The 27594-nt window shown below is 43.9% G+C and overlaps 1 protein-coding gene across 1 annotated transcript in view; it reads left to right on the top strand.

The window, feature by feature from the left end:
- Positions 1-27594, top strand: part of COL4A5 (collagen type IV alpha 5 chain) — a 227725-nt gene that overhangs the window by 105936 nt on the left and 94195 nt on the right. Inside the window, exons 14-21 of the mRNA XM_088482860.1 lie at positions 1156-1209; positions 6884-6940; positions 7524-7568; positions 7653-7706; positions 12110-12151; positions 12237-12366; positions 26244-26408; positions 27381-27464. Of these exons, the coding sequence (XP_088338986.1) occupies positions 1156-1209; positions 6884-6940; positions 7524-7568; positions 7653-7706; positions 12110-12151; positions 12237-12366; positions 26244-26408; positions 27381-27464 (631 nt within the window). The remainder of the gene's footprint in view (positions 1-1155; positions 1210-6883; positions 6941-7523; positions 7569-7652; positions 7707-12109; positions 12152-12236; positions 12367-26243; positions 26409-27380; positions 27465-27594) is intronic.

Genomic DNA, 27594 nt, shown 5'->3' with positions numbered 1-27594 from the left:
ATCCGGCCCTGGTGCCAGCTGGCTGTGCTGACGTGGGTGAAAAAGTAAGCATTCTCTGATTGGAGGAACTTTGTGAGTTGGGGGTATGCAATAGAGAGTCTATGAATGGGTTTACTTATGCACCCACATGTATGAGGGATGCGGTTATTTATAGGAGGCCCAGGGCAAGAGAGGGCGCATGTAGCGGTGTGTTCCCTATTTTGCGGAGTGACACACAGCATGTTCCTCTTTGCAGAAGGGCTGGGATTTTATTAGTGCTCAAGAGGACCTGATAACTAGGGATGTGCACCGACCCCCGTGTATTGGTTTTGGTTTTGGTTTTGGATCTGTAACTCCTTCAAGGTTTTGGTGTAGTTTTGCAAACCACCCTCAAGTGTTTTGGTTTTGGTTTTGAATCTGGATTTTTTAAATAAAGAATAGATAAAAAGTTTCAACAGCTAAAATCATGTAATTTATGCAATCCAAAACCCGAAATTCGGATTTAAAAATCCGAATTCCGAACCGCAAAAAGACCAGAACCGTGACCCGGATTTACCCGGATCTCCTCAGGAGATTAGATCTGTGACTCGGATTTACCTGGATTCACGAAATTCAGGTGGATTCGGATTTCTGGAGACCCGAACCACACATGTGTACTGATAACCAGGAGTGTACCTTGGAATCTGTAGACATTCTTTGTGCAGGTAAGAAAAGTACTGACATTGTAATAACAAAATTAAAACACAGTAATGACACATACATAAAATGTCCCCTCTCTTGGGGACATGATTAATGTCAGACATTATTAAGGCTAACCCGAGCAGTAATATAGGAGATGAAGTGTAGCCCTATGGTGGTTGTAGGTAGGACTTTACAGTAGCACTTTCCATTATAGACATTCCCAGCTAGGTGCAGTGACAAACAGGTGCAGTGTTGCAAATGTAAATTCTCTGTACTTTTACACTTTCATAAATAACATTTTATTACTTGGGATATGATATGACATAAACCAGGAATTCATTTTAGTTACACTTTAAGTTGTACATTTTAAGTCTTTAATATTTAGACTTAAATTGTGTTAATTTACATTGTATAGATACCATATTATTTCATCAGCCAGCTGCATTGTCCAGTCCTTAATCAAATTAAGTTGCCATCATTGATGTTCTTTCCTAGGGCTCAAAAGGTGAACAAGGATTTCCTGGCCAGTCTGGTCTTCCGGGTCCTCCGGTGAGTGCAAAAGACTCTATATTTTCGATTTGATAATGCTTATCATAGGATACTTAGGGTATATATACTTGTATACCCCTAAAATAAATATTCTTAGTACATTTTGTATTGTTTCTATGCTAAGTATTATCCCTTAATGAATACAAATGTAAATATTTGTTGATAAAGAGGATACATTTTGTAGAGGGAAACATCAGATATTCTTCTTTCTACCTAGAGAAGCTACCTGATATTGCTCATTAGAGATTTGTTGTGGTCACTAGTATACATCTTATACCAGCTGAGAATAATACAGGTTGAGTCTCCAATACCCAAAATGCTTTGGACCAGGGGTATTTTGGATAACGGAATATTCTGTATTTTGGAATATTTGCATATCATAATGAAATATCTTGGGAATGGGGCCCAAATATACACACAGCATGCATTTATGTGTTATATACACCTTATACACACAGCCTGCAGGTCATTTTATACACTATTTTCAATAAATTTGTGGCTCAAGCAAAGTTTGTGTACAGAAATGAAATTAATTTATGTTTCATTTACAACTTATACACACAGCCTGAAGGTAATTTTATACAATATTTTTAATAATTTGTGCCTTAGACAAAGTTTGTGTACATTGACCCATCAAAAATCAAAGATTTCATTATCTCAGTCATGCCAAATAATTCCGTATTTCAGCAATATTCCTTATTTCGGAATATTTGGATATGGGAGACTCAACCTGTACTGACATATTCCAGTTGTTACAATGTATTGTATGTAATTCCAATAGCAGGAGTATGATGATTTGCAGTTGTGCGGTTTCTATTTTTTATTCTATAAATAAATTTTAATGTAGTAAGAGTATAAACAAGTCACATTACCCCTGGCACTAATTATTCCAATAAAACCAAATGTAAAGGCTGCTGCACACCCCTGAGTGAATTGCCACCTCTCTCATATTGTATACGAGGAAAAAGGAATAGTAGGTGGTGGTGCACACGTAGGCGAAAATACTTTATAAATGTCACAAATTGTATTTATTGTAAAAATTTATATATAAATATATATATATATATATATATATATATAATTAAATATGCTTGTGGATTCACATTACAATTATAAAACCCGTGAATGTAATACAATAAAATCAATCACATAAAAATATTAGGCAACATATGAATTAAAAAATCACCATAGACTACATATTCTGTTAATATCCGATAACGGATTAGAACATTGATCAACACTTATGATGAAATGTTTATCTGAATCTTAGGAGAAAAATTAGTAACCTTGTCGAATAATGTTCATAAAATACATGAAGGTTAGCTATAGCGTAGTGCATGGTGGGGAAGGGAATCTCATCAGGTCTCCATCCAACGTATGATAAAGATGCTAATAACAACAGATCCAATACTTTGAGATGATATAAAATCAGAAGAGCTTGTTGCTTTGCTGGCAGTGGACCTCTATAGCTGTATTTGCTGGAATGAAAACCTGGTGTCAGTACAGTGGGAACACTGCTCCTGTCCACTCACAGGTGTTTCTGCAGCTTGGACTCACTCATGATCCAGCTGGTGCTCTTGCTATTAACTTCTGGTGTTGCTGTAGTTAATCTGCCACACACTGTCAATTGCGGTCACAATCCAAAGCCTCAACACCAGTGCACTGAGGTCCTGTGTGCAAGGGGAGCACTATCTGCGCTGTCACTCTATGGTAATGATCTGAGATGCAGCCTACCTCCACGGTCGCAATCAGAGGCAAAAAAGGAAAATGTTGTATAGGACTCTTCCCTGTCAGTATGCAGCATAGGTTGGATTTGAAACAAATTATGGACAGAAGATAGTAGTCCTGTGAGTGACTTCTCCGTGCCTCTCAATGCATTTCACTGCAATCTGCAGCTTCTTCTAGAGGTGGAAAGTAAGATTATAATGCATGCACACAACTGCACATTAATCAGACATCATATAAATAAATATATGTTGCATTTACTGTATGTTACAGCTACAGTATATAGTGTTTTCTGTATTCAGCTCCAGGCAGAATGTGTACAAAGAATTTATGGCCGCAATGTAAAAACTGTTCAAATAAGTTGTACATTAGTTGTAGCTATACAACACAAATGTGTCAAATATATTTCAACCACATGCTGAGCTGCAGAAATAGTCGTAGTACAAGCTGCAGAAATGGCCGAAGTATAAGCTGCAGAAATAGCCATAGTACAAGCTGCAGAAATGGCCGAAGTATAAGCTGCAGAAATAGCCATAGTACAAGCTGCAGAAACGGCCGTAGTACAAGCTGCAGAAATGGCCGTAGTACAAGCTGCAGAAATGGCCGTAGTACAAGCTGCAGAAATGGCCGTAGTACAAGCTACAGAAATGGCCGTAGTACAAGCTGCAGAAATGGCCGTAGTACAAGCTGCAGAAATGGCCGTAGTACAAGCTGCAGAAATGGCCGTAGTACAAGCTGCATAAATAGCCGTAGTACAAGCTGCAGAAATGGCCGTAGTACAAGCTGCAGAAATGGCTGTAGTACAAGCTGCAGAAATGGCCATAGTACAAGCTGCAGAAATGGCCGTAGTAGAAGGCCGTAGTACAAGCTGCAGAAATGGCTGTAGTACAAGCTGCAGAAATGGCTGTAGTACAAGCTGCAGAAATGGCTGTAGTACAAGCTGCAGAAATGGCTGGTAGTACAAGTTGCAGAAATAGCCATAGTAAAAGCTGCAGAAATGGTCGTAGTACAAGCTGCAGAAATGGCCGTAGTACAAGCTGCAGAAATGGGCGTAATACAAGCTGCAGAAATGGGCGTAATACAAGCTGCAGAAATGGCCGTAGTACAAGCTGCAGAAATGACCGTAGTACAAGCTGCAGAAATGGCCGTAGTACAAGCTGCAGAAATGGCCGTAGTACAAGCTGCAGAAATGGCCGTAGTACAAGCTGCAGAAATGACCGTAGTACAAGCTGCAGAAATGGCCGTAGTACAAGCTGCAGAAATGGCTGTAGTACAAGCTGCAGAAATGGCTGGTAGTACAAGCTGCAGAAATGGCCGTAGTACAAGCTGCAGAAATGGCCGTAGTACAAGCTGCAGAAATGGCCGTAGTACAAGCTGCAGAAATGGCCATAGTACAAGCTGCAGAAATGGCCGTAGTACAAGCTGCAGAAATGGCCGTAGTACAAGCTGCAGAAATGACCGTAGTACAAGCTGCAGAAATGGCCGTAGTACAAGCTGCAGAAATGGCCGTAGTACAAGCTGCAGAAATGGCTGTAGTACAAGCTGCAGAAATGGCTGTAGTACAAGCTGCAGAAATGGCTGGTAGTACAAGCTGCAGAAATAGCCATAGTAAAAGCTGCAGAAATGGTCGTAGTACAAGCTGCAGAAATGGCCGTAGTACAAGCTGCAGAAATGGCCATAGTACAAGCTGCAGAAATGTGCGTAATACAAGCTGCAGAAATGTCCATAGTAGAAGCTGCAGAAATGGCCGTAGTACAAGCTGCAGAAATGGCCGTAGTACAGCACATTTAATCAGGCTGCCGCTGGAACCAGGATGATACCGTCAAACTCTGGTTCTAACGATGTTCAAGGAAACTTTTACAGGATCCCAGTCAAGAGATCATTACAACACAATGGTCAGTCAAAACGCTGTGTTCCCCATTGCACAGGCATTGATGGAATTGCAGAGAAAGCCTTGATGAAGTCATTACAACCTTTTTCTTTGTTCCAATCAGCATTAAATCAATACCAGAAATGCTGTCTTATTACTGAACGTTCAGGGGCAGATGTATCAAGTTTCTCTCCTTTGCTCCCTGCGCATATAAAGTAAAAACACTTGTAAAGTGTAACCCAAAATATAAAATGTGTATAAAATAATGCGTTAACTTAAGAAAACCTAAATTAGTCACTGCTGTCATCCAATTTCCTTCCTAGCCCATGAAGACCATGTCAATTCATTTAGTGTGACACAGACACATTTTCCATGGGTGTTAAGCACTCATTAGTATTGCACAAATGTCACACCATGTGTATATTTCACCAAACCCACAAAATGTTACATTCTCACTTTATAAAGACTATCACACTCACGTATCCATATGTAGCATATTGTAAGGAGTGAAAAGACAACTTTGTGGAAAAAAATAATCAATGCTGATATTATGGAGCACATTTTATTTGTAATGTTTTGGATGCAATGGAGAGAGAGATACATGTGATTGCGGCTTGTGATTGGTCCTCCCACTCAAGCTTTTCCCCTCCCATCATCTAGAGGTGGTTAGTAACATAACTTAAAAGGTGCGTACACACTGGGCGATATTACTGAGCGACTGCACGATTACGACATCGTAATCGTGCAATCACTTAGTAATCGTGCACAAATCGTGCACTTTTATGTCAGAAATGACCAGCGATGCGCACTCCCGCTGGTCGTTTCCGACATTGTCCATCGCCTGAACATGCAGCACAATCTGCCGATAACGACAGATTGGCATGTTCAGGAATGATGGACAGTGCCTGTACTAAACGACTGATCGTTCAGTGCAGACACTACAGGGGATCAGGAACGACGGTACGATTATGATGTCGTAATCGTACTGTCTTTCCTGATCGCCTAGTGTGTACGCACCAAAAGTCTGTATGATAGAACAGGCCTGCCCTGGGAAAGAATGGCTGCATATAGTAACCCCTAGGGCCATGGATTGGGATGGTTCTGCACTGTCAATTTTTACTAGGTGGCTATTAAGCTTTAGTTCACTTGTGGATTTTCACGTGTCCCTACCTGCAACTCCAACAATGCTGTACCAGTCATCAGTATTTGGAAAGCATTCTGGAAGTTGGAGTCTTCTATCGACAAAAAAATAAGAGAAAGAAAAACTTGTTGTTACTAATTATACATTCACGCTCACCGTAGATAGGGCCTGATTCAGAAATGTATGCAATGCTGTTGTTTACGCAGTTGAGTGATTATTGGTGAACTGCACATGTGTATGAGTTGCATATTGCATATGTCAAGTTTCATTGCCATCGGTAGTTGCAGCGGGCAGTTAGCCGCAGTATGATTGACAGTCAGGGAGTGTTTGGAGGTGGCAATAAGGGAGTGGCGACAATAACGCAGACGTGTCGTAGCCATTCTGGGGCTTGTCGCAGATTGTAATACCGTACGCAGTAAAAATGGCTCCGGTGTCCAGCAGCCATTCTGAGTATCCATAGGGTTACTCAGAACTCCAATAATCAACTGATCTGCAAACGATGGTGTGTCCTTGTACACAGTCGCTTGGATTTGTGAAGCCGCCGATGGGCATCTCAATGCGAATCCTGGTGGCTGCTAAATTTGCCTATTTTCGCTCAGTTGCTGCGTATAAATTCGCACCAGCGGTGGCATTAGTGTCAATCTCTGAATAAGGCCCACAGATTGAATACAGTGAAAAGTGTTACCAAGCATACAGCACTGTCCAGCTATTCACCCACCAATACTGGACCCTGGGTGACTGACTGTGTCTCGTGTTCACTGTCACTTAATGGAATAACACATATGATAAACCATAGGGGATTAACCATAGGGGATGAAATTACTCCACAGAACAGAAAAAGTTGCATCCTAAAAGCTAGCGTTCACTGAAGTTTGAGTCTAGTTGCTAGGACATATAATAAATCAATATCTATTTAAAGTATATATTTCTCTCTTCAGGGTCCTGCTGGAGGTGCTAAGGGACAGAAAGGGGAGGCAGGAGAATATGGAAAAATAGTAAGTAGAGTGCAGTTTTTCTCTATGGTTACTGACGTATGTGCACCGTGTTAGGGAAGGCACAATATTTGCAATTATATTAGTTTTGTATTTATTGTGCAACTGACCATTCCCTACCATATGGTAGCTTTATTGTTGTAACTGACCATTCCCTACCATATGGTAGCTTTATTGTTGTAACTGACCATTCCCTACCATATGGTAGCTTTATTGTTGTAACTGACCATTCCCTACCATATGGTAGCTTTATTGTTGTAACTGACCATTCCCTACCATATGGTAGCTTTATTGTTGTAACTGACCATTCCCTACCATATGGTAGCTTTATTGTTGTAACTGACCATTCCCTACCATATGGTAGCTTTATTGTTGTAACTGACCATTCCCTACCATATGGTAGCTTTATTGTTGTAACTGACCACTCCCTCTTTGTAATGAATCTTGGATTTTGAAACTGTTGAGAACGATACTGAGTGTCAGCCAGCGGTGCGGAGGGATGTGCCTGCTCTTGGCAGTGGAGGAGTTCAGGGCTAACTATTGATACAGATTCCCACTCTCTCTCTGTCCTACTTGTTTCTAACAGGGAAAGCCCGGGAAGGAAGGAAGGAGTGGGATCCCTGGTGCTGAGGTGAGTATTGTGTTATACCCATGTTATTTACATGTCTAAGGAGAAGTAATAGAATAAGAGTGATACAATGTTTCTTTTGCACAGGGCAGTCCTGGTGACCGCGGTTTTCCAGGAAGTCCAGGCAGAGAAGGCGAGCAGGTAAATAATGTTCCTGCCAACGTGTTAATGACCTTACTTTATTTTTGGCACCTAGGAAACCTTTGTCATTTTGTCTCTTTCACTGCCAGCTCAGCTGTCATTGGCTTCATATTTCGTATTATATACTCCAATCTCTGACAGCACATCTCGCTGAGTCACACACTGTCACCATAGGACACATAGTTCTGTCTTCTAGATGCTGCCCCAGCAAAAGCTGCTCTGAAACAGCAGCGCCATCTCTTCTGTGTTCTCACTCCTCGCAGACTTCAGTCATCAGCAGTGCTATAGAAACTGCACAGGCAGGGAGTGTACATCAGTTCTATACACTAGTGGTGCTATAGATGTAGAATGCTTTTACTTTTAGCCTGAGCAATACATTATGAAGTATGTGATGTACATAGTATATAATGGCACAGCTTACTATAACATAGTTTTAATTACCATACCACATGCTGAGCATAATTATGACCCATATGGTAGCTTTCTGGACCTGGCAAATGTTGTATGGACTTAAGTACTGAGCAATGTTTCACTGCAACATATGAAGACTTCTTAGGTTTATATCAGCAATCTAACCATTGTCTTGTACAAAATCCACTATATCAGTGGTTCTCAAACTTGGTCCTCAGGACTCCACACAGCTCACATTTTGCAGGTCACCAGCAGGTGCACAAGTGTATTCATTACTCACACATTTTAAAAGATCCACCGGTGGAGCTAATTATTTCACTTGTGATTCTGTGAGGAGACCTAGAAAACATGCACTGTTTGGGGTCCTGAGGACTGAGTTTGAGAACCTGTGCACTATATTAATGAGGCCTTTAGATTTGTTTAAAATAATCTTTAATCAGTTCGAAGTCTTATTCCTTAAACTCCTTCATAACTGGGGGCTATTTTACATATTCATGATGAGACCAAATTTCCCCTTTTTTGTTTGTTTAACTGGAATGTAATTAATAACTGCTTAGTGTACACAGGGGCACCACAACATTTCTAGGTTGGGGGGCAGGATATAATTTAGCCCCCCTAACTCACTGAATGTCGCCCCCATAGGGGCAGCTGGAATAACTCGCCACACCACCTACCTGATGACAGAGATCAGTAAGCCGGAGGTCTTTGGTTTTGCTGATTTGGCCACAGTATGTGGACATCACTGCATTCTCCTAGTCTCCTCACTCAAACACAACACTAACACAGCGCTACCGTGCAGCTCTGGGAACACATGCAGCCAAAACAGCATCCATGTACAGACAATTTATCCAAGCAGCACTGGGAGAGGGGGAGAATGGTTACCCGCGTGCTGCCGGGAGTTGCACTTTGGCGTAGGTTTAGGAACTTATCACTACAGAGTATTGAACCTCGCTCTAGTAATACAGAGATCGTCATGCATTGTGAGTTCGCCGTGAGAATGGCTCGCAGGACCCTACTCACACCTATTAGGATTGAGTCCTGTGTATGCTCCTTGCTATTCCCTGTACTATACACATACCACTGCAAATACTCTGTAGGTATGAAACAAGAAAAAAATTCAAGGATGAAAAACAAATATATATATCAAATGGCGCATTGCTCCATCTGGCTGCCCTATGTACAGACATGATCACGCATATATAGTGGCTACGTTAGACTCCACCCAAATACAGACTTAAGGACTCCCAATCCCTCCAACAATTCATGCAACAACTAATAATGCAATAAGTTTGGCACAATAGGTGCATTACACATTGCATCCATGCCACACAAGGGAATTATTATCAGACATCACTACATACACTATGCTGGGCTTGTTACACCCAGAAGAGGAAGACTCAGGCCATACCTTATAATGACCAAAAACCAACAACATGAAACAATCTTACTACCCCCCCACAAATTTCAGTAAGATATTTAAGTTTCTTTTGTCCCAATACTATAGGAGGTGTCAATAGTATGTATCGTGAGTTGCCAATATGGTCAGAAATTACCACCATATAGCAAAAATGGGCGTGGTCACATACCAGAAGGGATGTGGCTCTTAAAAATGGACCATTTCAATATGACATGCCACGCATTTCTTGTCACTCTGGGAACAATCCTTTCCATTCCATATGCACCTTACCTATACGATGGTTTCTCACAATGTGGAACCTCTGAAGAAATATATCTTCCCTGGGACAATGGCGTCTTCAGTCGGTATTCAATATTCATGTAGGTCACCTCGTCCAGAAGATGCCTGTGTAGGAATATTAACAAGGTCAACTATAGCAGTTCAACCACACTCCTTCCCCCTGTGTAACTTCCTTCCCTCTGTGTCTCTCAGCCACACCGTCATCTCACTGCATCATCTCTTAACCAAACCATCATCTCTCTCCCTGCGTTGTCTCTCAGCCACACCATCGCCTCCCCCCGCGTTGTCTCTCAGCACACCATCACTGCCCTCCGCGTCAACTCTCAGCACACCATCATCTTCCCTCTGCATCATCTCTCAGCACACCATCACCTCCCCCCCACATCAACTCTCAGCACACCATCGTCCCCCCCTGCGTCAACTCTCAGCACACCATAATCTCCCCAACGTGTCGTCTCTCAGCACACCATTACCTCCCCCTGCATCAACTCTCAGCACACCATAATCTCCCCAACGCGTCATCTCTCAGCACACCATTACCTCCCCCCTGCATCAACTCTCAGCACACCATCATCTCCCCACCGTGTCGTCATATACACACACACACACTGACACATACATACCTATACACATTTCTTTCGCACAAATGCAGTCAGCAACCCCATCCCCTCTCCACTACGCATGAAAAATTAACACACACACCCTCCATCCCTCCCGCGGCAGCTTAGCCATCCACACGACACCCCTCCCCCCAATAACCCACCTGCGGTGAGCAGAGACAGGGAGCGCTGGGGAAGGAAGAATCACTCCTCACTTGGCCCAGACGGCAGCTCTAGGCCAGGTCAGGATAGAGCTTTGTAAGAAGACTGCCTGGGAGGGGCTGCGCGTTTCTGCCACAGCTCCCCCTACAGGCAGTCCAGCCAGCACCAGGCTAGCAGGCACACTTGCCTGCTCGTTAAAGAAGTTAGACTCAGGACACAATGGTGGCGGGGGTAGAGGGAGGGCATGCGTGTATGATGCCCTGGGCCCCCTCTGCAGGGCTTGCCACAGCACCCAGGACATGAGCTCCGCTCGACTCCCCCTAGTTACGCCACTGCAACATAGTAACTACCTCAATGCTTCTGTTCATTACAGGGGTTTAATTGTTATAATTCAGCAAAGGTTACACAGACTCCCATGAGGCTGCTGTTAATCTCTTCCACGGGTCAGAGAAGCATGTGATGAGCTCCAACAATCAGAATTCAGCACATGCCTCTCTCTTGTCCCTCATGAGACTTAGGGCCTGATTCAGAGCCGGACGCTCTGACAGAGCGCTCGCTCTGAATCAGGGCCGGCCTTCTGTGTTTTTACAGCGGCCTCCTGGCCGCTCGCATAGCTGTGGGTGACATCGCGACCATCGGGCTTGCGACGAGACCCTTGTGGTAGGGTCTCATTGCCGCAAGCCCTAGAGTGCTTTCGGCTCTACCAGAGCCGAAAGCACTCCCACTGACATCACTTGTGATGTCAGTGGGGCCGGCCCCAGATGGTAGGCGTTCCCATGGGCCCTCAGGCCCTGATTCAGAGCCGCTCGCTGCCGCTGCCCGCACACTGGGATTGTGGGCATTTTTTTTTTTTCGATCTCCGGCCGCTCGCAAAGCTGTGGGAGACCACCCACAGATTGTGCGAGCGGCCAGGAGACCATCGCGATAATCGCGACCATCGACCTTGCGATGAGACCCTACGGCAGGGTCTAGGCTGCCGCAAGGCCGAGTGGACTTTCTGCTCTAATAGAGCAGGAAGTTCACTACTGACATCAGTAGTGATGTCAATAAGACCTCCCTACAAACGCCAGGCGTTCCTAAGGGAACGTCTGTGTTTGTCCAGCCACCCCCCCTACCCGCCCACAAAACGTGGCGAGCTGTCACTCACCATTGACAGCCGCCCCGTCTTGTTGTGAGCCCTGTAGCGACTGAACTTCATCACATGCATACAGCAATCCCGGGCTCAGGAACTGTAAGGAAGGGTTCTTGGTCACTTCCCTTGAACCTAAAGTTGTCATTGACTACGTTGAGATGCCTGAACTTAAGACTGTTCAGTCCAAGATCTTCCAGCCTTGATCATACATATACTGATGGCATAGAGGGGTTAATTATGGACTTGCAATATTGTTTTTAATCACATCGATAAATAAATTTTTTTTAAATATGTATGTCTGATATGTATTATCTGCTGTGATTGAAATTACTTCACTTTTCAGAAATTGTGTCTCTCTTGTTGGTTATTCCTTTTGTGTTTGTAAAGTACTGTTTTGTTTCAGGGTCAAAAAGGTGATCGTGGATTCCCTGGACCTCCTGGAGAAGTAAGACACTTTTATCTCTGCTGTTGTTTTCCCAATACATTGTTTATTTTGATAAATAAAAAATACACTGTTTATACATTTACAGGTGATTGGAGGAGGCACCTCAGTTACCGTTGGACCAAAAGGAAACACTGGTCCACCAGGATTAACCGGAATCAAAGGAGAGCGCGGTTATTCAGGTTTACAAGGTCCTCCTGGTCTGCCGGGAACACCAGGTGAGGTTAATATAGGTTCATGCAAAATACTTTCATAATAATTATAATGATAAGTCTGGCAAGGGATTCAGGGTATGAACATTTCATTACACATTAAAAAAAAATATATATAAAAATGTACTTTAAAATTATTATTATTATTGATATACCACTTTTCCCTTAATCTTTCAAGATTTTGCAACAGATAATTAGTCTTTTAAATTCACTATAGAATATGTATACTTGGAACATTTATATTATAGTGCTTGTACAACAAGATACACTTATGCTGGGTACACACTTGGCCAACGGATCGTCCATCCGGCCGACCCGCCAACTGACCTACCGATTTGGTAAGTGTGTGTCTGTGTATACACACTTACCAATTGGCCAACCGATATGTCTGGCCACAGGAACCACGTCATTCTTGCTGATTCCTATGTAAAATGACGGGGAGGTGTATGGCAGCGGCGAGAGGCGGGATCACAGGCCAGGAGGAGAATAGGACACACATACGTAGTGTATGAGGCAGGGCGTGGTAACAGCAAGACCGCATGCGGTGGGGACAGTGGCCACACCCAAGTGCCTCATTACCTGGTCTCCGTGCATTGCCTCTCTCCCTCCTGTAGCTGTTGTGGCTATTATTGTGCTGTGCTGCTGTCTCCTGCTGGGAACCAGGCCTCTGCCGTCACTGGCCCCATCCCCTTCCGCTGCCCGCATTGACTACCACAACCTAGGTCCCCGCACACTGATTGGCTAATGCTGCTATTTGGCTAATGCTGCTATCTGTCAGCAATGCGAGCCAATGCACTTGTCAGTGTTGCTGTATATGTTGTGCTGCTGTGTCACTGAGACACAGACACAGCCATATGATATTTGGTTGTGTGTACGCCGTTGTTCACAGATGTATTCTGTGCAGATGCACTTAATGTTATATAGTTTGTCGGCTATACGAACAATATATCAGATAGTGTGTACCCAGCATCAACCTGATCACTCCTACTTACTCAGTCGTGCCCACTGTAAGTCCCAACATGCCCACTGTAAGTCCCAACTGTGCACTAGGGACCACTTTACACCTGTGTGTAGCTGCAGCAGCACCTATTGTTTGGTGACCGTGGCTGGTGCTTCATGAGCACTTACTTAGCATCAGGGCTAAGGAAAATAAGTTATTAATGAATGTCTGTTATCTCTATTTAAATATTTGTTCTGCTATCAAGTCATTTATAGTTAAAAGGAAGCAAAATATTTGAATATGTAGTGAAGTGATATCAAAAGAAGAAAGTGTGTGAATTAAAATATGGTGGTGTTACACTGAACTAGTGTTAGAATTATGCTTCTAACAATTATATTTATATTCTGCATTTTGCCTCAGAATCTTTTTAAAATTCTGTGCTTCTCATATATATATGTATGTATTATTTTGTGTGCTTAAGAGTCAGGGGCGTATTAAATGAGGAGGTGGCCTACAGGGGCGTAACTATACTTACAGGGGCCCCATAGCAAAAAATTTCACAGGCCCCCCTTTCAGCCTGCGCCCCTCCCCCTCAGCCTACCACTCCCGCTCTTGTCCCATGGATCCCCCCTTGGCTTGAGGCCCCCGCACCCTCCTCACTCCCCGACTTACCTGATCCATGGTCGCGCTGTGCAGGGCAGGCGCACCTTCTCTCCCGGTCGGCTCCATCTCAATGACTGATACTGAGAGGAGGTGACCACACCTTCTCCCAGTATCAGCCAATGGGGAGAGCCGGAGGCGGAGCTGACTGGGAAGACGCGACCACGGAGCGGGGGGGTGCGCGCGACCACGGAGCAGGTAAGTGGAGTAGAGGGAAGTGAAGAGAGCGATGGAGCAAGTAAGGAGGGTGCCGGAGGGAAGGGCCGCGGACAGAGGCCTGGCACCTTAGGTGCAGGGGGAGGGCCGGGCCCCGGGTTGGTCCGGGCCCCATAGCAGCCGCACCCCCTGCACCCATGGTAGTTACGCCACTGGTGGCCTGTGTGCAGTCTTTGTCCGAGCCCCCTAGCCGGCAGCCTAGCTGGCAGCACAAGCATGTACTCTCTGGCACTATCCAGGGCCATTTTCCAAGTGATTTTTTTCTACTGCATATGCGCAAATTACTTGAAAAATGGCCATTGCACCATTTTCCTGGTGATTTGTGCAGCACTGACGCTGCCGCAGTGGAACTACAGAGAGGTAAGTATTACAGAACATGGGTGCTGGGATGGCAGTGTGGCACCTCTGGACACAAGGGCCTGTGTGGACCGCACACCCTGCACCCATTATAGATATGCCACTGTTAATAGTGTCCAAAACCCTGACAGCATCTGCGTACAATGAGTCTCCTTTCTTCTAATAATGTTATTCTGGGTCACATTATTTATAAATTGACTTGGTGAATATGATACCGCGTTAATCTACAGATATGCCTAGATATATCCTTGCCGCTGGCACGGCCAATCGCACCTCGCATAGCGTGAGACGCGCGCCTGTGAGCAGATCTGCGCACTGCATACGTGGACGTGCCTCCATAGGAATGCGTGGTGCGATCGCATTGCACGCCATAGCGTACCGTAGCATATGCAGGGGCAGGGAATCACATGGAGCTATGCGTGCACATGTTTGTGGCGCGGTCAGCCACAATGTTACTGAGCGCATCTGTAAGTCTTTCAGCAAGGATCGCAATTGCAAAGCTGCACGCAGGCACCCCCTGCTGCGTTTGTGATCCCGGCACTGCAACCACTGGCTGGGATCACTATCACGACCATCAGTGGTCGATGGTCGCGATGGTGAATGGTGTCGGGCCGCCGGCCATCTGAGTAAGCCTCAACTTACTCAGGCTGGCTGGCTGGCTGGCTTGCGAGGCCAGGAAGCTGCGTCGGTCGACGCAGTCCCTGTCTTTGCCACTCCCGGAAATCAGGGCCGACACGCCCCCATTTCCGGGAACGCCGGCCAACCCCGCAACGCCCATTAAATGCCTCTGCCTGTCAGTCAGGCAGAAGCATCTAAGGGGCTGCGTGCGACTACGTATGACCCATTCTGCACACTCGCATAATGAGTCCTGCGCAACACTGAATCATGCCCACTGATCGTATAGTTGCTATTTATCATTTAACCTTGTTGTGTTATATAGATCACGCAAAAGTAAAATGTATTGTGTCTTCAGGATAACTAACATTCTTCTTTTCTTTGGTAATAAATACATGATTGTGTTAGAATTTGTTGCAGTGCAGATGGAATATAACATTTTTAGGATTAGGACTTCATGGTAAAGGGCAGTTGACTCAGGGCACAGTTTTTAACAGTGGACAGCTGATGACGCATCAAAGGGTTATGTAGGCCATATATCTACGGCCCATATCCCTGTACTGACGATTTTATAATCTGCAATCTGATTCACCGATCGGCGGTCATCGAAATCCATCGTTATATTGGGGAAAATGAGCATGTTAAACATTCCCAACTCTCCGATCCCAATCATATTTGGGTCAGGATCGGCGAATCGAGGATTTACAACATATTGGATTTCCCAATTCCCTGACCCCGGCAGAACTGGGAATTGAGGTAATCCATCCCAGATATATGGGGCCCATTAGATATTATCTTTAGATCACATGAGTTCAGCCAGTAATAGTTGCTGTGCAGAAATAGAAAAGGATATTTAAGAAAAGTAGGGTTTATTGCTCAATATTATATTATTAACCTCACTGGGAAGTAATTTTTTTTTATATGATTTATTTGTACAAGGTGTACAAGAAACAGGTACAAGTCAATACATTCAAATGTACGGGTTGCAGTGCAACTAAAACACCATACACCATCAATCAGTCATACTTTATATAGTGCTGTACAGGGAATATGGCACATGATGTGACATCCTACACTTTACACCGTGTACTGCACTATTCATTCATCACATAAGCAAGTTAACATTCTCAACAATGATCAAGCGGTGTGATGAGGCATAATGAAGGGGTCACAAGCCCAAAGCTTTACTGAAAGACAAGACACATATAAGGGAGTAGAGGAAGGAAAGACTACATTACTCATTCAATACATAAACAAGACAACATTTTCAACACGGATCAAGCAGTATGATGGGGAGAAGGAGATGAGAGTTAGGCAGGGGGTCACTGAGCCAAAGCTATATTAAAAGACAGACATATAAAGAAGAAAGAGGAAAAGCAGAGGTGAGGCGTCCTCCTCCAACTTAGGGCTGTCTATAATCAGTCTCCTCTTAGCAAGCTGTGAATTGGTCTGGGCAGTTCTGGAACAATATATTCTGTCTTTTAAACAGAGGGGTGATAACTTGAATGCCACAAAGCGTCCCTAAAATAGTTGATAAGCCACCGGGGGTGCCTAAAACTAAACCCCCCCTGCTGCTATAAGCTAACAGTCCCCGCTCACCTTCATTCCGGATCCTGGGTGTCAGGATTTCGTCGTCTGTATTAAAGATAGGCGTCTAAATACCAACGAATATCTTCCAGCGTCAGGATTCCAACGTCCGTAATAAAACTGCATGCCGTTCAAGCCACAGGATGGGGGGGGGGGGGGGGGTTCATCAGGCGGGTCCTTTGGATCCCTCTCAGGGGAGTGCTGCGGAAAGAAGTTCATAAGTTTCTATAGGCAATGCCATCTATAGATGGCGTTGCCTTTTGGGTACTAGTGCTGGAGAGTTTTGCTTTCTGGAGCCTAGTACATATGGGGAATGAGGCAAACATTGAACACGGCAGTTTTTTGAGTTTTGACCATATTTTACCCTTAGTACATCCCGTCGATTGTGAGAGCAGAGCGCCCACATTGTTAAATGCTTCATTGTAGATTCTGTATATTGTGCTACAATATATATGTATATTTCTTTCATGACTAATCTGATATCCTGTAATTAATAAGAATATTTTAATAGTCTATGAAGAAGAATGGGCTCTCCAGCACCTTTCTCTTAATTTTCAACTTTTCATTATCTATCAAGCTGGAATGATAGATAATGATTGATGTAGGGGTAGAAGATATATCTTAGGACTTAGGTTAAGGAAATGATTCCGTGCAGAAACAAATTCCAATCTGTGGTTTCTTTGGTAATGGTAAAAGAGTCTGATAAAATCGCTTAATGCACATTACACGCGGGCTGTGTTTACTTCATCAGAAATATTGAAAATTCAGACAAATGTGAACACCGATAACTCAGTGTTGCAGAAGCGTAACCCCCTGTGTGGTTTCCTTCAAACTGTCGCTGTCAATTTTCTTTATCCTGACAGTAAGAGACCACTTACCTGTCCAAAACTGGTTTAAATTCAGGTATTTAGATGTGTCCTTGATCATCATGTTGTCTGTCAACATGTTCATCATGTCAACATGAACAATGTCAACACTAACGAAATGTCTACAAGCAGTTTTTAGGCTAACTCTTACCCTAATCCTAATTTTAACGCTAATGTCAACATGTTGTGGATGTTGACATGTTAGATGTAGACGTTTTAACTATGTCCACATCATAACATATGAAATTCTTATGTTGTCATTATGAATGTTCACAATCTGACTGCATACCAACCACAGTAGTGTATAGCCTCAACAATGTGAGCATCTATAGTAACTAAAGTAGTGTATAGCCTCAGCAATATGAGCATCTATAGTGACCTCAGTAGTGTATAGCCTCAGCAATATGAGCATCTGTAGGGCCAAAGCAGTGTATATCCTCAGCAATATGAGCTTCTATAGTGACCTCAGTAGTGTATAGCCTCAGCAATATAAGCATCTGTGGTGACCTCTGCAGTATATAGCCTCAGCAATATGAGCATCTGTGGTGACCTCAGCAGTGTATAGCCACAGCAAAATGAGTCTCTTTGGTGACCTCAGTAGTGTATAGCCTCAGCAATATGAGCCTCTGTGGTGACCTCAGTAGTGTATAGCCGCTGCAATATGAGCCTCTGTGGTCAGCTCAACAGTGTATAGCCTCAGCAATATGAGCCTCTGTGGTGACCTCAGCAGAGTATAGCCTCAGCAATATGAACCTCTGTGGTGACCTCAGCAGAGTATAGCCGCAGCAATATGAGCCTCTGTGGTGACCTCAGTAGTGTATAGCCTCAGCAATATGAGCTTCTGTGGTGACCTCAGTAGTGTATAGCCTCAGCAATATGAGCCTCTGTGGTGACCTCAGCAGTGTATATTCTCAGCAATAAGAGCCTCTGTGGTGATCTCAGCAGTGTATAGCTTCAGCAATATGAGCCTCTGTGGTGACCTCAGCAGAGTATAGCCTCAGCAATATGAGCCTCTGTGGTGACCTCAGTAGTGTATAGCCACCGCAATATGAGACTCTGTGGTCAGCTCAACAGTGTATAGCCTCAGCAATATGAACCTCTGTGGTGACCTCAGCAGAGTATAGCCTCAGCAATATGAACCTCTGTGGTGACCTCAGCAGAGTATAGCCTCAGCAATATGAGCATGGGTGGTGACCTCAGCAGTGCTGTGAGGATGGCCTTGCAAATTTACATACTTTCTCTTATTTAACCAAGCTGATGGTTCACTTTAAAAATTCAAAAAGAGCTAGAGACTAAGCTATAGCTATGCTTGTGGCGCTGATACATTTCAGGGTTAGGTAGAGCGAAGATATAATGGGATATAGAACAAAGATAGTGAAAGAAAGAAAAAAGAATGAGAAAAAATTCCCGCTCTAAATAAATGGCTAGTAAAAAATATTTTATTTATTCTAAGGCAAAATATTTATAAAATTGTTGCATAAATAACAATAATTACCAGGTACCTGGAATGCATAAACAACAAATATATAATGAAAAGCACAATTGAAACCAGTAATAAAGCAATATATATTGTGCTTATGTGTATATATTCACAAAACAGGAAGTTCATCTACTTGTGATGCAAAGAGTTAAGCCTAAACGGCTTTAATAATGTCCATGGACTTGTAATCCTTTTAAAACAAAGAATTCCATGCATAAAAACTGCTGTCGACTGCTGTAATGTTAAACATTAGCCCAATGGCTGAAATGCGTTCCATAAACAATAATACAGATTGTTCAGTTTATACGTAATGTTGTTCTGTCTCCTGAAATACGGAGTATGGTAGTGAGACCTTAACACTGGCTGGCGTTACCTGGTCTTTTCTTCTTCTGGCGGTGATTAGATTCCCCGTTCCTTCATCGTTGCCTATACTCCGGTGTGTGTGGCACTTTGGTGTCCTACTGCTTCGCTCTCTGTGTCCGGTGTCTCTGCACCCTCCCGACTGCTGGGACATACTGTGGAACATACAGAGCCAGCTTCTGGTCCGGCTTGTGCAGCTAATTTAGGTGTTAGGGGTTCTCCACTCTCTCTTTTGTGAACACACAGTATCCAACCGGTTTCACCCTTCTGGCCTTCCTGACGAAGCCCGGATCACACACCGCGGCACCGTAAAGACTTAGATAATCACCAAGGGTGAGTAGTGTGACACGCTCCACACCGAAGATTGTTTGACCACTGTTTTTACCATCATAGTGTATTTTGACATTACCACAGTATTGTGTGTATTGACAAACACATTAGCACCCTGGTTGGCATATCTAATCCAATCTTGTTACGCTGAGACAGGTATTCTGTCCACCACCTTAGTTTGATTACCCTTTATGCATCCCTTACCCACAATACCCATTCCTTTTAACCTACTTCAAGTGTTTTTTGTCCATGTTTATTTGCCTTTGAGTACATAAATTTTATTTTACTTATAATTATGTCAGAGTTTATTTGGTCAACCATTTAATTACATACTATAGAGGGGTTCCTGAACACATTTATTACTCTTCGCCATTTGAACCAACCTACCACTTATTTACATAATACCGAGGGGTTTCTGAGCGCAGATAGATAACACTCTCATGGTGTAGTAGTACACACAACTTATTACAAGTACAAAAACACACAAAAAATGCACAATTACATTCAATAAAATTCCAATAGGATTATCTGGGAGCTGACCACGTCATCCTCCTGACGAAGTCCAGCTATATTTGCATCAGAGGTGAAACGCGTTGAGGTCAGGATGACCATTTGCTTACTGACGTGGCAGCTACCAGGTGAGCCTATTGAAATTTTATTGAATGTAATTGTGCATTTTTTGTGTGTTTTTGTACTTGTAATAAATTGTGTGTACTACTACACCATGAGAGTGTTATCTATCATTTGATGTTTTTTGCAACTGCACTTGAGGATACATTCAAAGTTCTTGAAATTTTCCGTATCGACTGACCTTCATATCAAGTAATGATGGACTGTCGATTCTCTTTACTGAGTTGAGTGGTTGGTGCCATAATATGGATTACAACAGTAATCAAATAGTGGTGTCCACTGTGTACTAACCCTACCTCTGCACAACACTACTGATGGTCTCAAAAGCATTAAGAAGGCAAGTAATTCCATAGATTGACTCTTGACAAGGCACACCTGTTAATTCAAAACCATTACAGGAGACTACCTCATGAAGCTGATTGAGAGAATGCCAAGAGTGTGCAGAGCTGTCATCCAAGCAAAAGGGGGCTACTTTGAGGAATCTAACATATAAAACATATTTTGATTTGTTTAACACTGTTTTGTTTACAACATAATTCCACTTGTGTTCTTTCATAGTTTTGATGTCTGCAGTATTAATCTAGTATGTTAAAAATAATTTAAATAAACAAAAAGAAGGTGTGTCCAAACTTTTGACTGGTACTGTATTTATATATATATATATATATATATATATATATATATACATATACACACATATATAAAAAAACTTACAATAACATAGTCACTTACCTTCATCTTGAGGCTTGGATATACACCCTTCAGCTAAGGAGGAGGAAGAGTAGTGTGGGGGTCGTAGGTGCCGCGCGGGGGAAGGGGGGGTCGTAGGTGCCGCGCAGGGGGATGGGGTCGGAGGTGCCACGTAGAGGGGGGGAGGGGTTGAAGGTGCTGCATGGGGGGGGTCAGAGGTACCGCGAGGGGGAAGTTGAGCAACGGGATGACGGGAGATGAACAGGAAGGAAGCAGAAGGGGCCCAGGAGGAGGAGCACCGGCCCCTGCGTGTCATGGTATGAGCCAGTGTTTGACTGGGGAAGCTTGTCAGTGGGCAGGGCTTTGGCTGGCGTCTGTTTAAAAAGTTTTAATAGGTGCTGTTGCCTTGTTTTTTTTGGTACTGATCCTCGGGGCCCCTCTGATCCTTGGGGCCCGGTATGGGTGTGTGTCCCTGTTGCCGGGCTTGGGCAGAGCCTGAGCACTTATGTGCTTGTAGATCTGCTTTCTCCCGCTGTGCAGTTGCAGTGAAGCAGGAGATGAGAGTCTCCAACCCACGCTCAGTAATAGATACAGCAGAGCGGCATCTGCTGTCAAGATGCATTAGTACTAGCACACACTGATTCAAAGCTTTGCAGGGTGTCCCTGTGCACGGATCCTTATGAGAGTGCTGCTGACAATAATAGTTATGGACTATAGAAAAAGTACCTGCCGCTATGTGCCTGTGGTGCTCAGGCACATAGCGGCAGGGCTTCCGTCCTTAAATAATTTTTCTCCCGGAAACACACTGGGAGTCAGGTAGTGGATCCTTTCTTCTGGACATATCCAGTCTCTCAAGTCCACTCTCCAGCTCACAGATGTCTGGCGCCTCCTGAACCCCACAGTTAAGACCTTACTTTCTTTTCCGTGGTGCACCACTCCTGGTCACGAATAGGTGCCATTTTAGTTAATGACTTTTTGGTTACCCAGGTTCAACACAAAGACATTCACAATATCTTGATTTCGGGCCATGCCCCAGTATCTCTTCCCGGTCACTTGCCCGACCAATACAGTCTGGAGGTTCACATCTTTGGCGCTTTCCGAGTTATCTTTAGCAGTCTGAAGAATTCTGTGAATTCCTTACTCAGAAGTGGATGAACTACCTAGATGACAACCTAGACTTCTGAATCTACCCCGTCTTACTTCGGCTCATTTGGAATCCCTTAGTGAGGACATCACACTCGATGAAGTTATGGCAGCCATTTCTAAGCTCCGCTTGCTTAAATCCCCGGGCCCAGTCTCTCTAATGAATATTACAAAATTTTACAGGCTCATATACTCTGTTGGAACTATTCAACAACATTTTACACCACCAAACCCCTTTTCCATACTTCAATGTGGCTTACACTATCTTGGTTCCCAAACCTCAAGGTGACCCCAATTGCTTAAGTCCTTCTGCTGCTAAATACACATATTAAGTTATTGGCTAAAAGTATGGCTGATAGACTAAAGTTTATCCTTCCACAAATTCTCACCAGCCACCAGCTTGGGTTTGTAGATGACCGCCACTCTATTGGAGGGCTACGGGCGGCTGTGGCTGCAGTGGTTGCGTCTTCTCAAAACCCCCTATCACACAATACATTGATAAGCCTAGATACTATGAAAGCATTCAACACTGTCCTTTGGCCACACCTGTATTCCATTTTACAGTGTTATGGTGCATACACACAGTCACATTTTCCTTCAGATCTGTACAATAACTATTTTAAAAATTGTTCAGTTGTTCATATCTGAAGGAAAATCTGACATATCTGACATGTTTGTCAGATGAACGATGAACGATGCGCGTTCCCGTTTGTCAGATAACGATATCTGACATCTGATGTGTTTGCAGTCAGATTTGGATGATTCCATTCATTTTAATATAGGCAAAAATCGTTCAATCGTTCAAATCGTTAGTCAAATCATTGGTAAATCGTTCAATCATTCATTTGACATATCTGACCGTGTGTATGCACCATTAGAACTTTCATCCTGCTTTTATTGATCTAATTCACTGTCTATATACGGGAAACAGTCGGTAAGCCGATGGACGGAATCCCGACCGCCGGCTTCCCGACTGTATAATCCTGGCAAGGGTTAAATGACAGGCGTCGAAATCCTGACGCTGGTCATTTTCCCTACGCCAGGAGCCCGACACCCGGCTTATCGATCGAAGGTAAACCGGGCGACGTTCACACATAGCCGCTGGGGGGAAGGGTTAGGTTTAGGGTTCCCGGGGGGGGGGGGACTTAGGGTTAGGCACCCCCCCCCCCGGGAGGTTAGGTTTAGGCTAGGGTAAGGGGGGGGGGTAAGGGTTTGGCACCCGCGGGGAAGGTTAGGGTTAAGGTCCCCCCGGGGGACTTAGGTTTAGGTGGAAGGGAAGGGGGGGTTAGGTTTAGGCACTTAGAGGGGGATTAGGGTTAGGCACTTGGGGGGGAGGTTAGGGTTAGGCACCCCTAAGGGAGGGTTAGGGGGTAGATTAGGTTAGTGAATACTTACCTTGGGACGATCTGGATTTTCATCCTTGTCGGGCTGCCGCTGTCGGGATTTGAACTGCCGGCTGCCTAAATCATACTGAATCCCTATATACATCCTCAACTGCCCCTCTTTCGCTTAATGGCTATTGCAGTGATCTCTTGACCATGTATCGTGGCACACGCTGTCCCCTCTCCCCACTTTTATTTAATTTGGCTATAGATCCCCTTTGCAAAATTATGCTCAATTCAAGGGAATTGGCATTGGTTCCAAAGAAATAAAGTTGATCACTTTTGCAGACATCATTCAATTATTGTATGTTTCAGTCCCTTCTGACTCCTTAGCTCATATATTCACCTTACAGAATTCATTTGGTGAGATTTTAGACTTCATAGTGAATTGGACGAAATCTGTTGCACTTCGTCCACGTCATGGTGGGCCCTGTGACTATGGAGTGAGTGCTGTTCCTCTAACCTGGAGTTCAGACTTTTTCACATATCTGGGAGTTAAGATCCATGGGACCCAGGACTCCTATATAACCTTAACTTTATTTATCTGTTACGTGAGATTTCTGCTGCATTGGAGGTCTCTCCCCATATCTTACATTGGTATGGCAAAGCTTATTAAGATGGTAACGTTCCCTTGCCTTATGTATTTTATTCAAGTGTTACCTGTTGCTTTTACCCCTGAAGATGTTCAATACACCCATTTCCTATTCCGACGTTTCATTTGGCAGGAAAGAGGCCGCGTATTGGCTTATTAAAATTGCAGCAATCCAAGTCTAATGTCCACTTGTATTCTCAGGTAGCCACTTTACATTATCTTAAGGATTACTTGCACGGTCAGGAAATTTACGCCAATGTGTTACTGGGGAGGGAGACCTAATCTAATTTTTGCACTTTCATGACCAGGAAGTCCCGAACCTCATTAAAGAGAATCCGCTGCTTTGGCACACCAGAAAGTTATGACATACAATGCGCCACAAACATGACTTAAATACACATAAATCAAACCCGGACTTCCAAGAGGGATGGGCAGTATATTCTTTTAATTTGGGGAGAATAGGAGGGGTGAACAGTGCTGGTTGCTTGGTTAGTGCTTCAAACAAATGGCCTCTCACGTTCCAGGAGGCATCTGAGAAGTTCCCTATATAAACTGCGTGCCCTGTGGCATTTCTTTTGGCCCAACACTATGTTAGCCTATTTATCCCCGACTGATGGGCTGAACTCCATAGACACAATGCTTCAATGACAACCGGCAAGTAGGGGGGCGATTTCCATGGCCTGTAAGCATTTTTTTAAGTCCTTCTTGAACATTCCACATCTCAAGGAGGCCTTGCCGCCTGGATCTCACAGCTTCCAGGTTGAAGGCTCCTGCTAGGGTGCCCATATATCTACGAGTTTTATCATACGCAATGAGTTTTAGAACTCGTTGCATATGATAATGGTGCTCCAGCCATTCAGCTCCTAACTGTCATCAGTTTGAAAAAATTACAGTTGGGAGCTGATCGACTTGAGCACCATTTATCATACGCAACGAGTTTTAAACTCATTGCGTATGATTAAACTCGTTGATAAATGGGCCCCTAGGTCCTGCTAGCTACTCTCATCTTCCCATGTACACGGAGATGTTCACTAGCAGACTACATAAATCATATTTATCTCCACATAGAAGGTTCCTCATTGGACTCTCAGCAACTCATACCTACTTTAAGTGTGGTTTGCCCCAAGCAGATCTACTTCACTGTCTGTGGTCCTGCCCATTAGTTTGCTTATTTTGGCTACAAGTCCACAATTATTCTCGGCAAGACTTGGTAAATGATCTACCCTTGACTCCAGAGTGGGCACTGTTCATAATTCTCCCACAAAATCTTAGGTTTTCAAGGGGAGGCAGACGGCTGCTATTGGCGTCAGTGAGGCAGCTCGCAAATTGATTCTTCAGGTTTGGAACCCCCATCTATCTCCCTTCTTAGAAACAAAATTGTTTAATCTTTTCCACATGGAGTGGGTGGCAGATACACTGGAGAAGGAGGCCAGAACTGAGAGATTTTTTGAGATGTGGTAAAGCTTCATAGCAAACCTGTCACTGGCTGTACAATCCCAGATTTACAATTCTCTGTGCAGTATCTCTTGGTATCTTTTGCGTATGGTGGAAGGCAATCCTCCTATTAATATATACGGCCCCAGGGGGTGAGGAGCGAGCATGTTTGATGTTTAATCTTTGCTTGTTGTTTATTAACAATCGTCACTTTCCTGTAACATTTTTATATGTACTGTATATGAACATTAAATTTTTCTTTTTGTTTAAGTGCTCTCCTTGGTTATTGGAAGCCATTGATATATTTCGTCGAGATATGTACAATTGTATACCTGGCTTATCTATTTCCTGTTTGATTTGAACATATTGGGCCCTAATTGAAATATTTCTTTGCTGCAATAAAAATACTTAAAAAAAAAAAAATGATCATTATGGCTGAAATCTACCTTAGCTGTGTATACTTGTTTTGTTGTGTTGTTGGGTATTATCAGAATGACTTTGTCAAAATACAGGAAGGTTTTTTCAGGAATGAAAATAGAGGATCTCTATAACCTGGTTTGAGTAGTATCTTGAAATGTATTGTCTTTGGACTCTTGTTTAGGTATTTCTGGATCTGGACCACCAGGGGAAAGCGGCCTTCCAGGAGAAAGAGGACAGAAGGGAGATGCAGGCTTTGATGGAATATCCATACCAGGCTCTCCCGGTCAGGATGGCCGTCCAGGATTCCCTGGTTCTCAAGGACCTCCCGGTCCACCAGGATCATCAGGTCCTCCCAGAAATTGCTTGCATTTGTATTTTTAAGCTATAACTCATTGCTACTTAGTAGGTTATATACATTTTAAGAATTTGTACACTTGTTATCACTTGTGTGCATTGAGTTTGTTTTGTTTGTTATGTGTACTGGATTGTGCACTGGGCCTGATTCAGAGCCGGACGCTCTGACCAGAGCGCTCGCTCTGAATCAGGGCCCTCCTACCTATAATTGGAGCGGCCTTCTGGCTGCTCACATAGCTGTTGGTGACCACCCACAGCTTATGCGAGCGGCCAAAAAGATGGTCGCGATGGTCAAGACCATCGGGCTTGCGACGAGACCCTGCGGTAGGGTCTCGCTGCCGCAAGCCCAGGAGTGCTTTTGGCTCTATCAGAGCCAAAAGCACTCCCACTGACATCACCATGGGAACGCCTCCGTCTGGGCAGCAACGCCCCCGGCATGCCCACCAAAGGGCGCTAGCTGTCCTCACCATCGACAGCACGCCCCCTTTGGTGCGAGACCCATAGCGATAGCTTGGCTGTCGCTATGCGGGTCTCGCGCATGCGCACGACGGAGCTCCCTCCGTCGTGCGTATGCGCACTAGGGCACCATCAACCCGCTTGCGAGCGGGTCTGAATTAGGCCCACTGTTCAATCAAATTTCAATGAGCTATTAAAATCCATTGATTCCTAATGAAGATAATCAGGGTGCAGTTATCATTACTTTACCTTTTAAGGAAATTCTGTTTTGATAACTTGCTTATATAGAAACATAAAGCACATATTTGCAAAAATCCATATCTATATTGTACTGAGAATGCACCCATGTAATAAATTAAATGTTCCTCCTTGATAAACATATTGTTTGTACTATGCATTATATCAAATAGCTTAACAATGTTACTCAATGTATTGATACAAAATAGGAATTTAAATTGTTACTTGTCCATAAACTGAAAAATAATGTGACTTCTGCTTTCTTGTTCAGCTGGAGCACTATGTGAGAAAGGGTCACCTGGCCTTCCAGGCATTTCAGGCGATCCAGGACTCCTTGGAGAAAGAGGCCAGAAAGGTAGATGTTACGCCATTACTTGTACCACAGGGATGTAGTTAATTTACCGGCGACCGGGATGCCGGCCATCGGAATCCAGACGTTAGAACCCCGACCCAGGACTAAAGATAGGCGCCAATATATCGACGCC

This window comes from Taudactylus pleione, unplaced genomic scaffold, assembly GCF_031769625.1.
Source record: "Taudactylus pleione unplaced genomic scaffold, aTauple2 ptg000296l, whole genome shotgun sequence".
NCBI lineage: Eukaryota > Metazoa > Chordata > Amphibia > Anura > Myobatrachidae > Taudactylus > Taudactylus pleione.
This window is presented reverse-complemented; position numbering and strand designations above follow the sequence as displayed.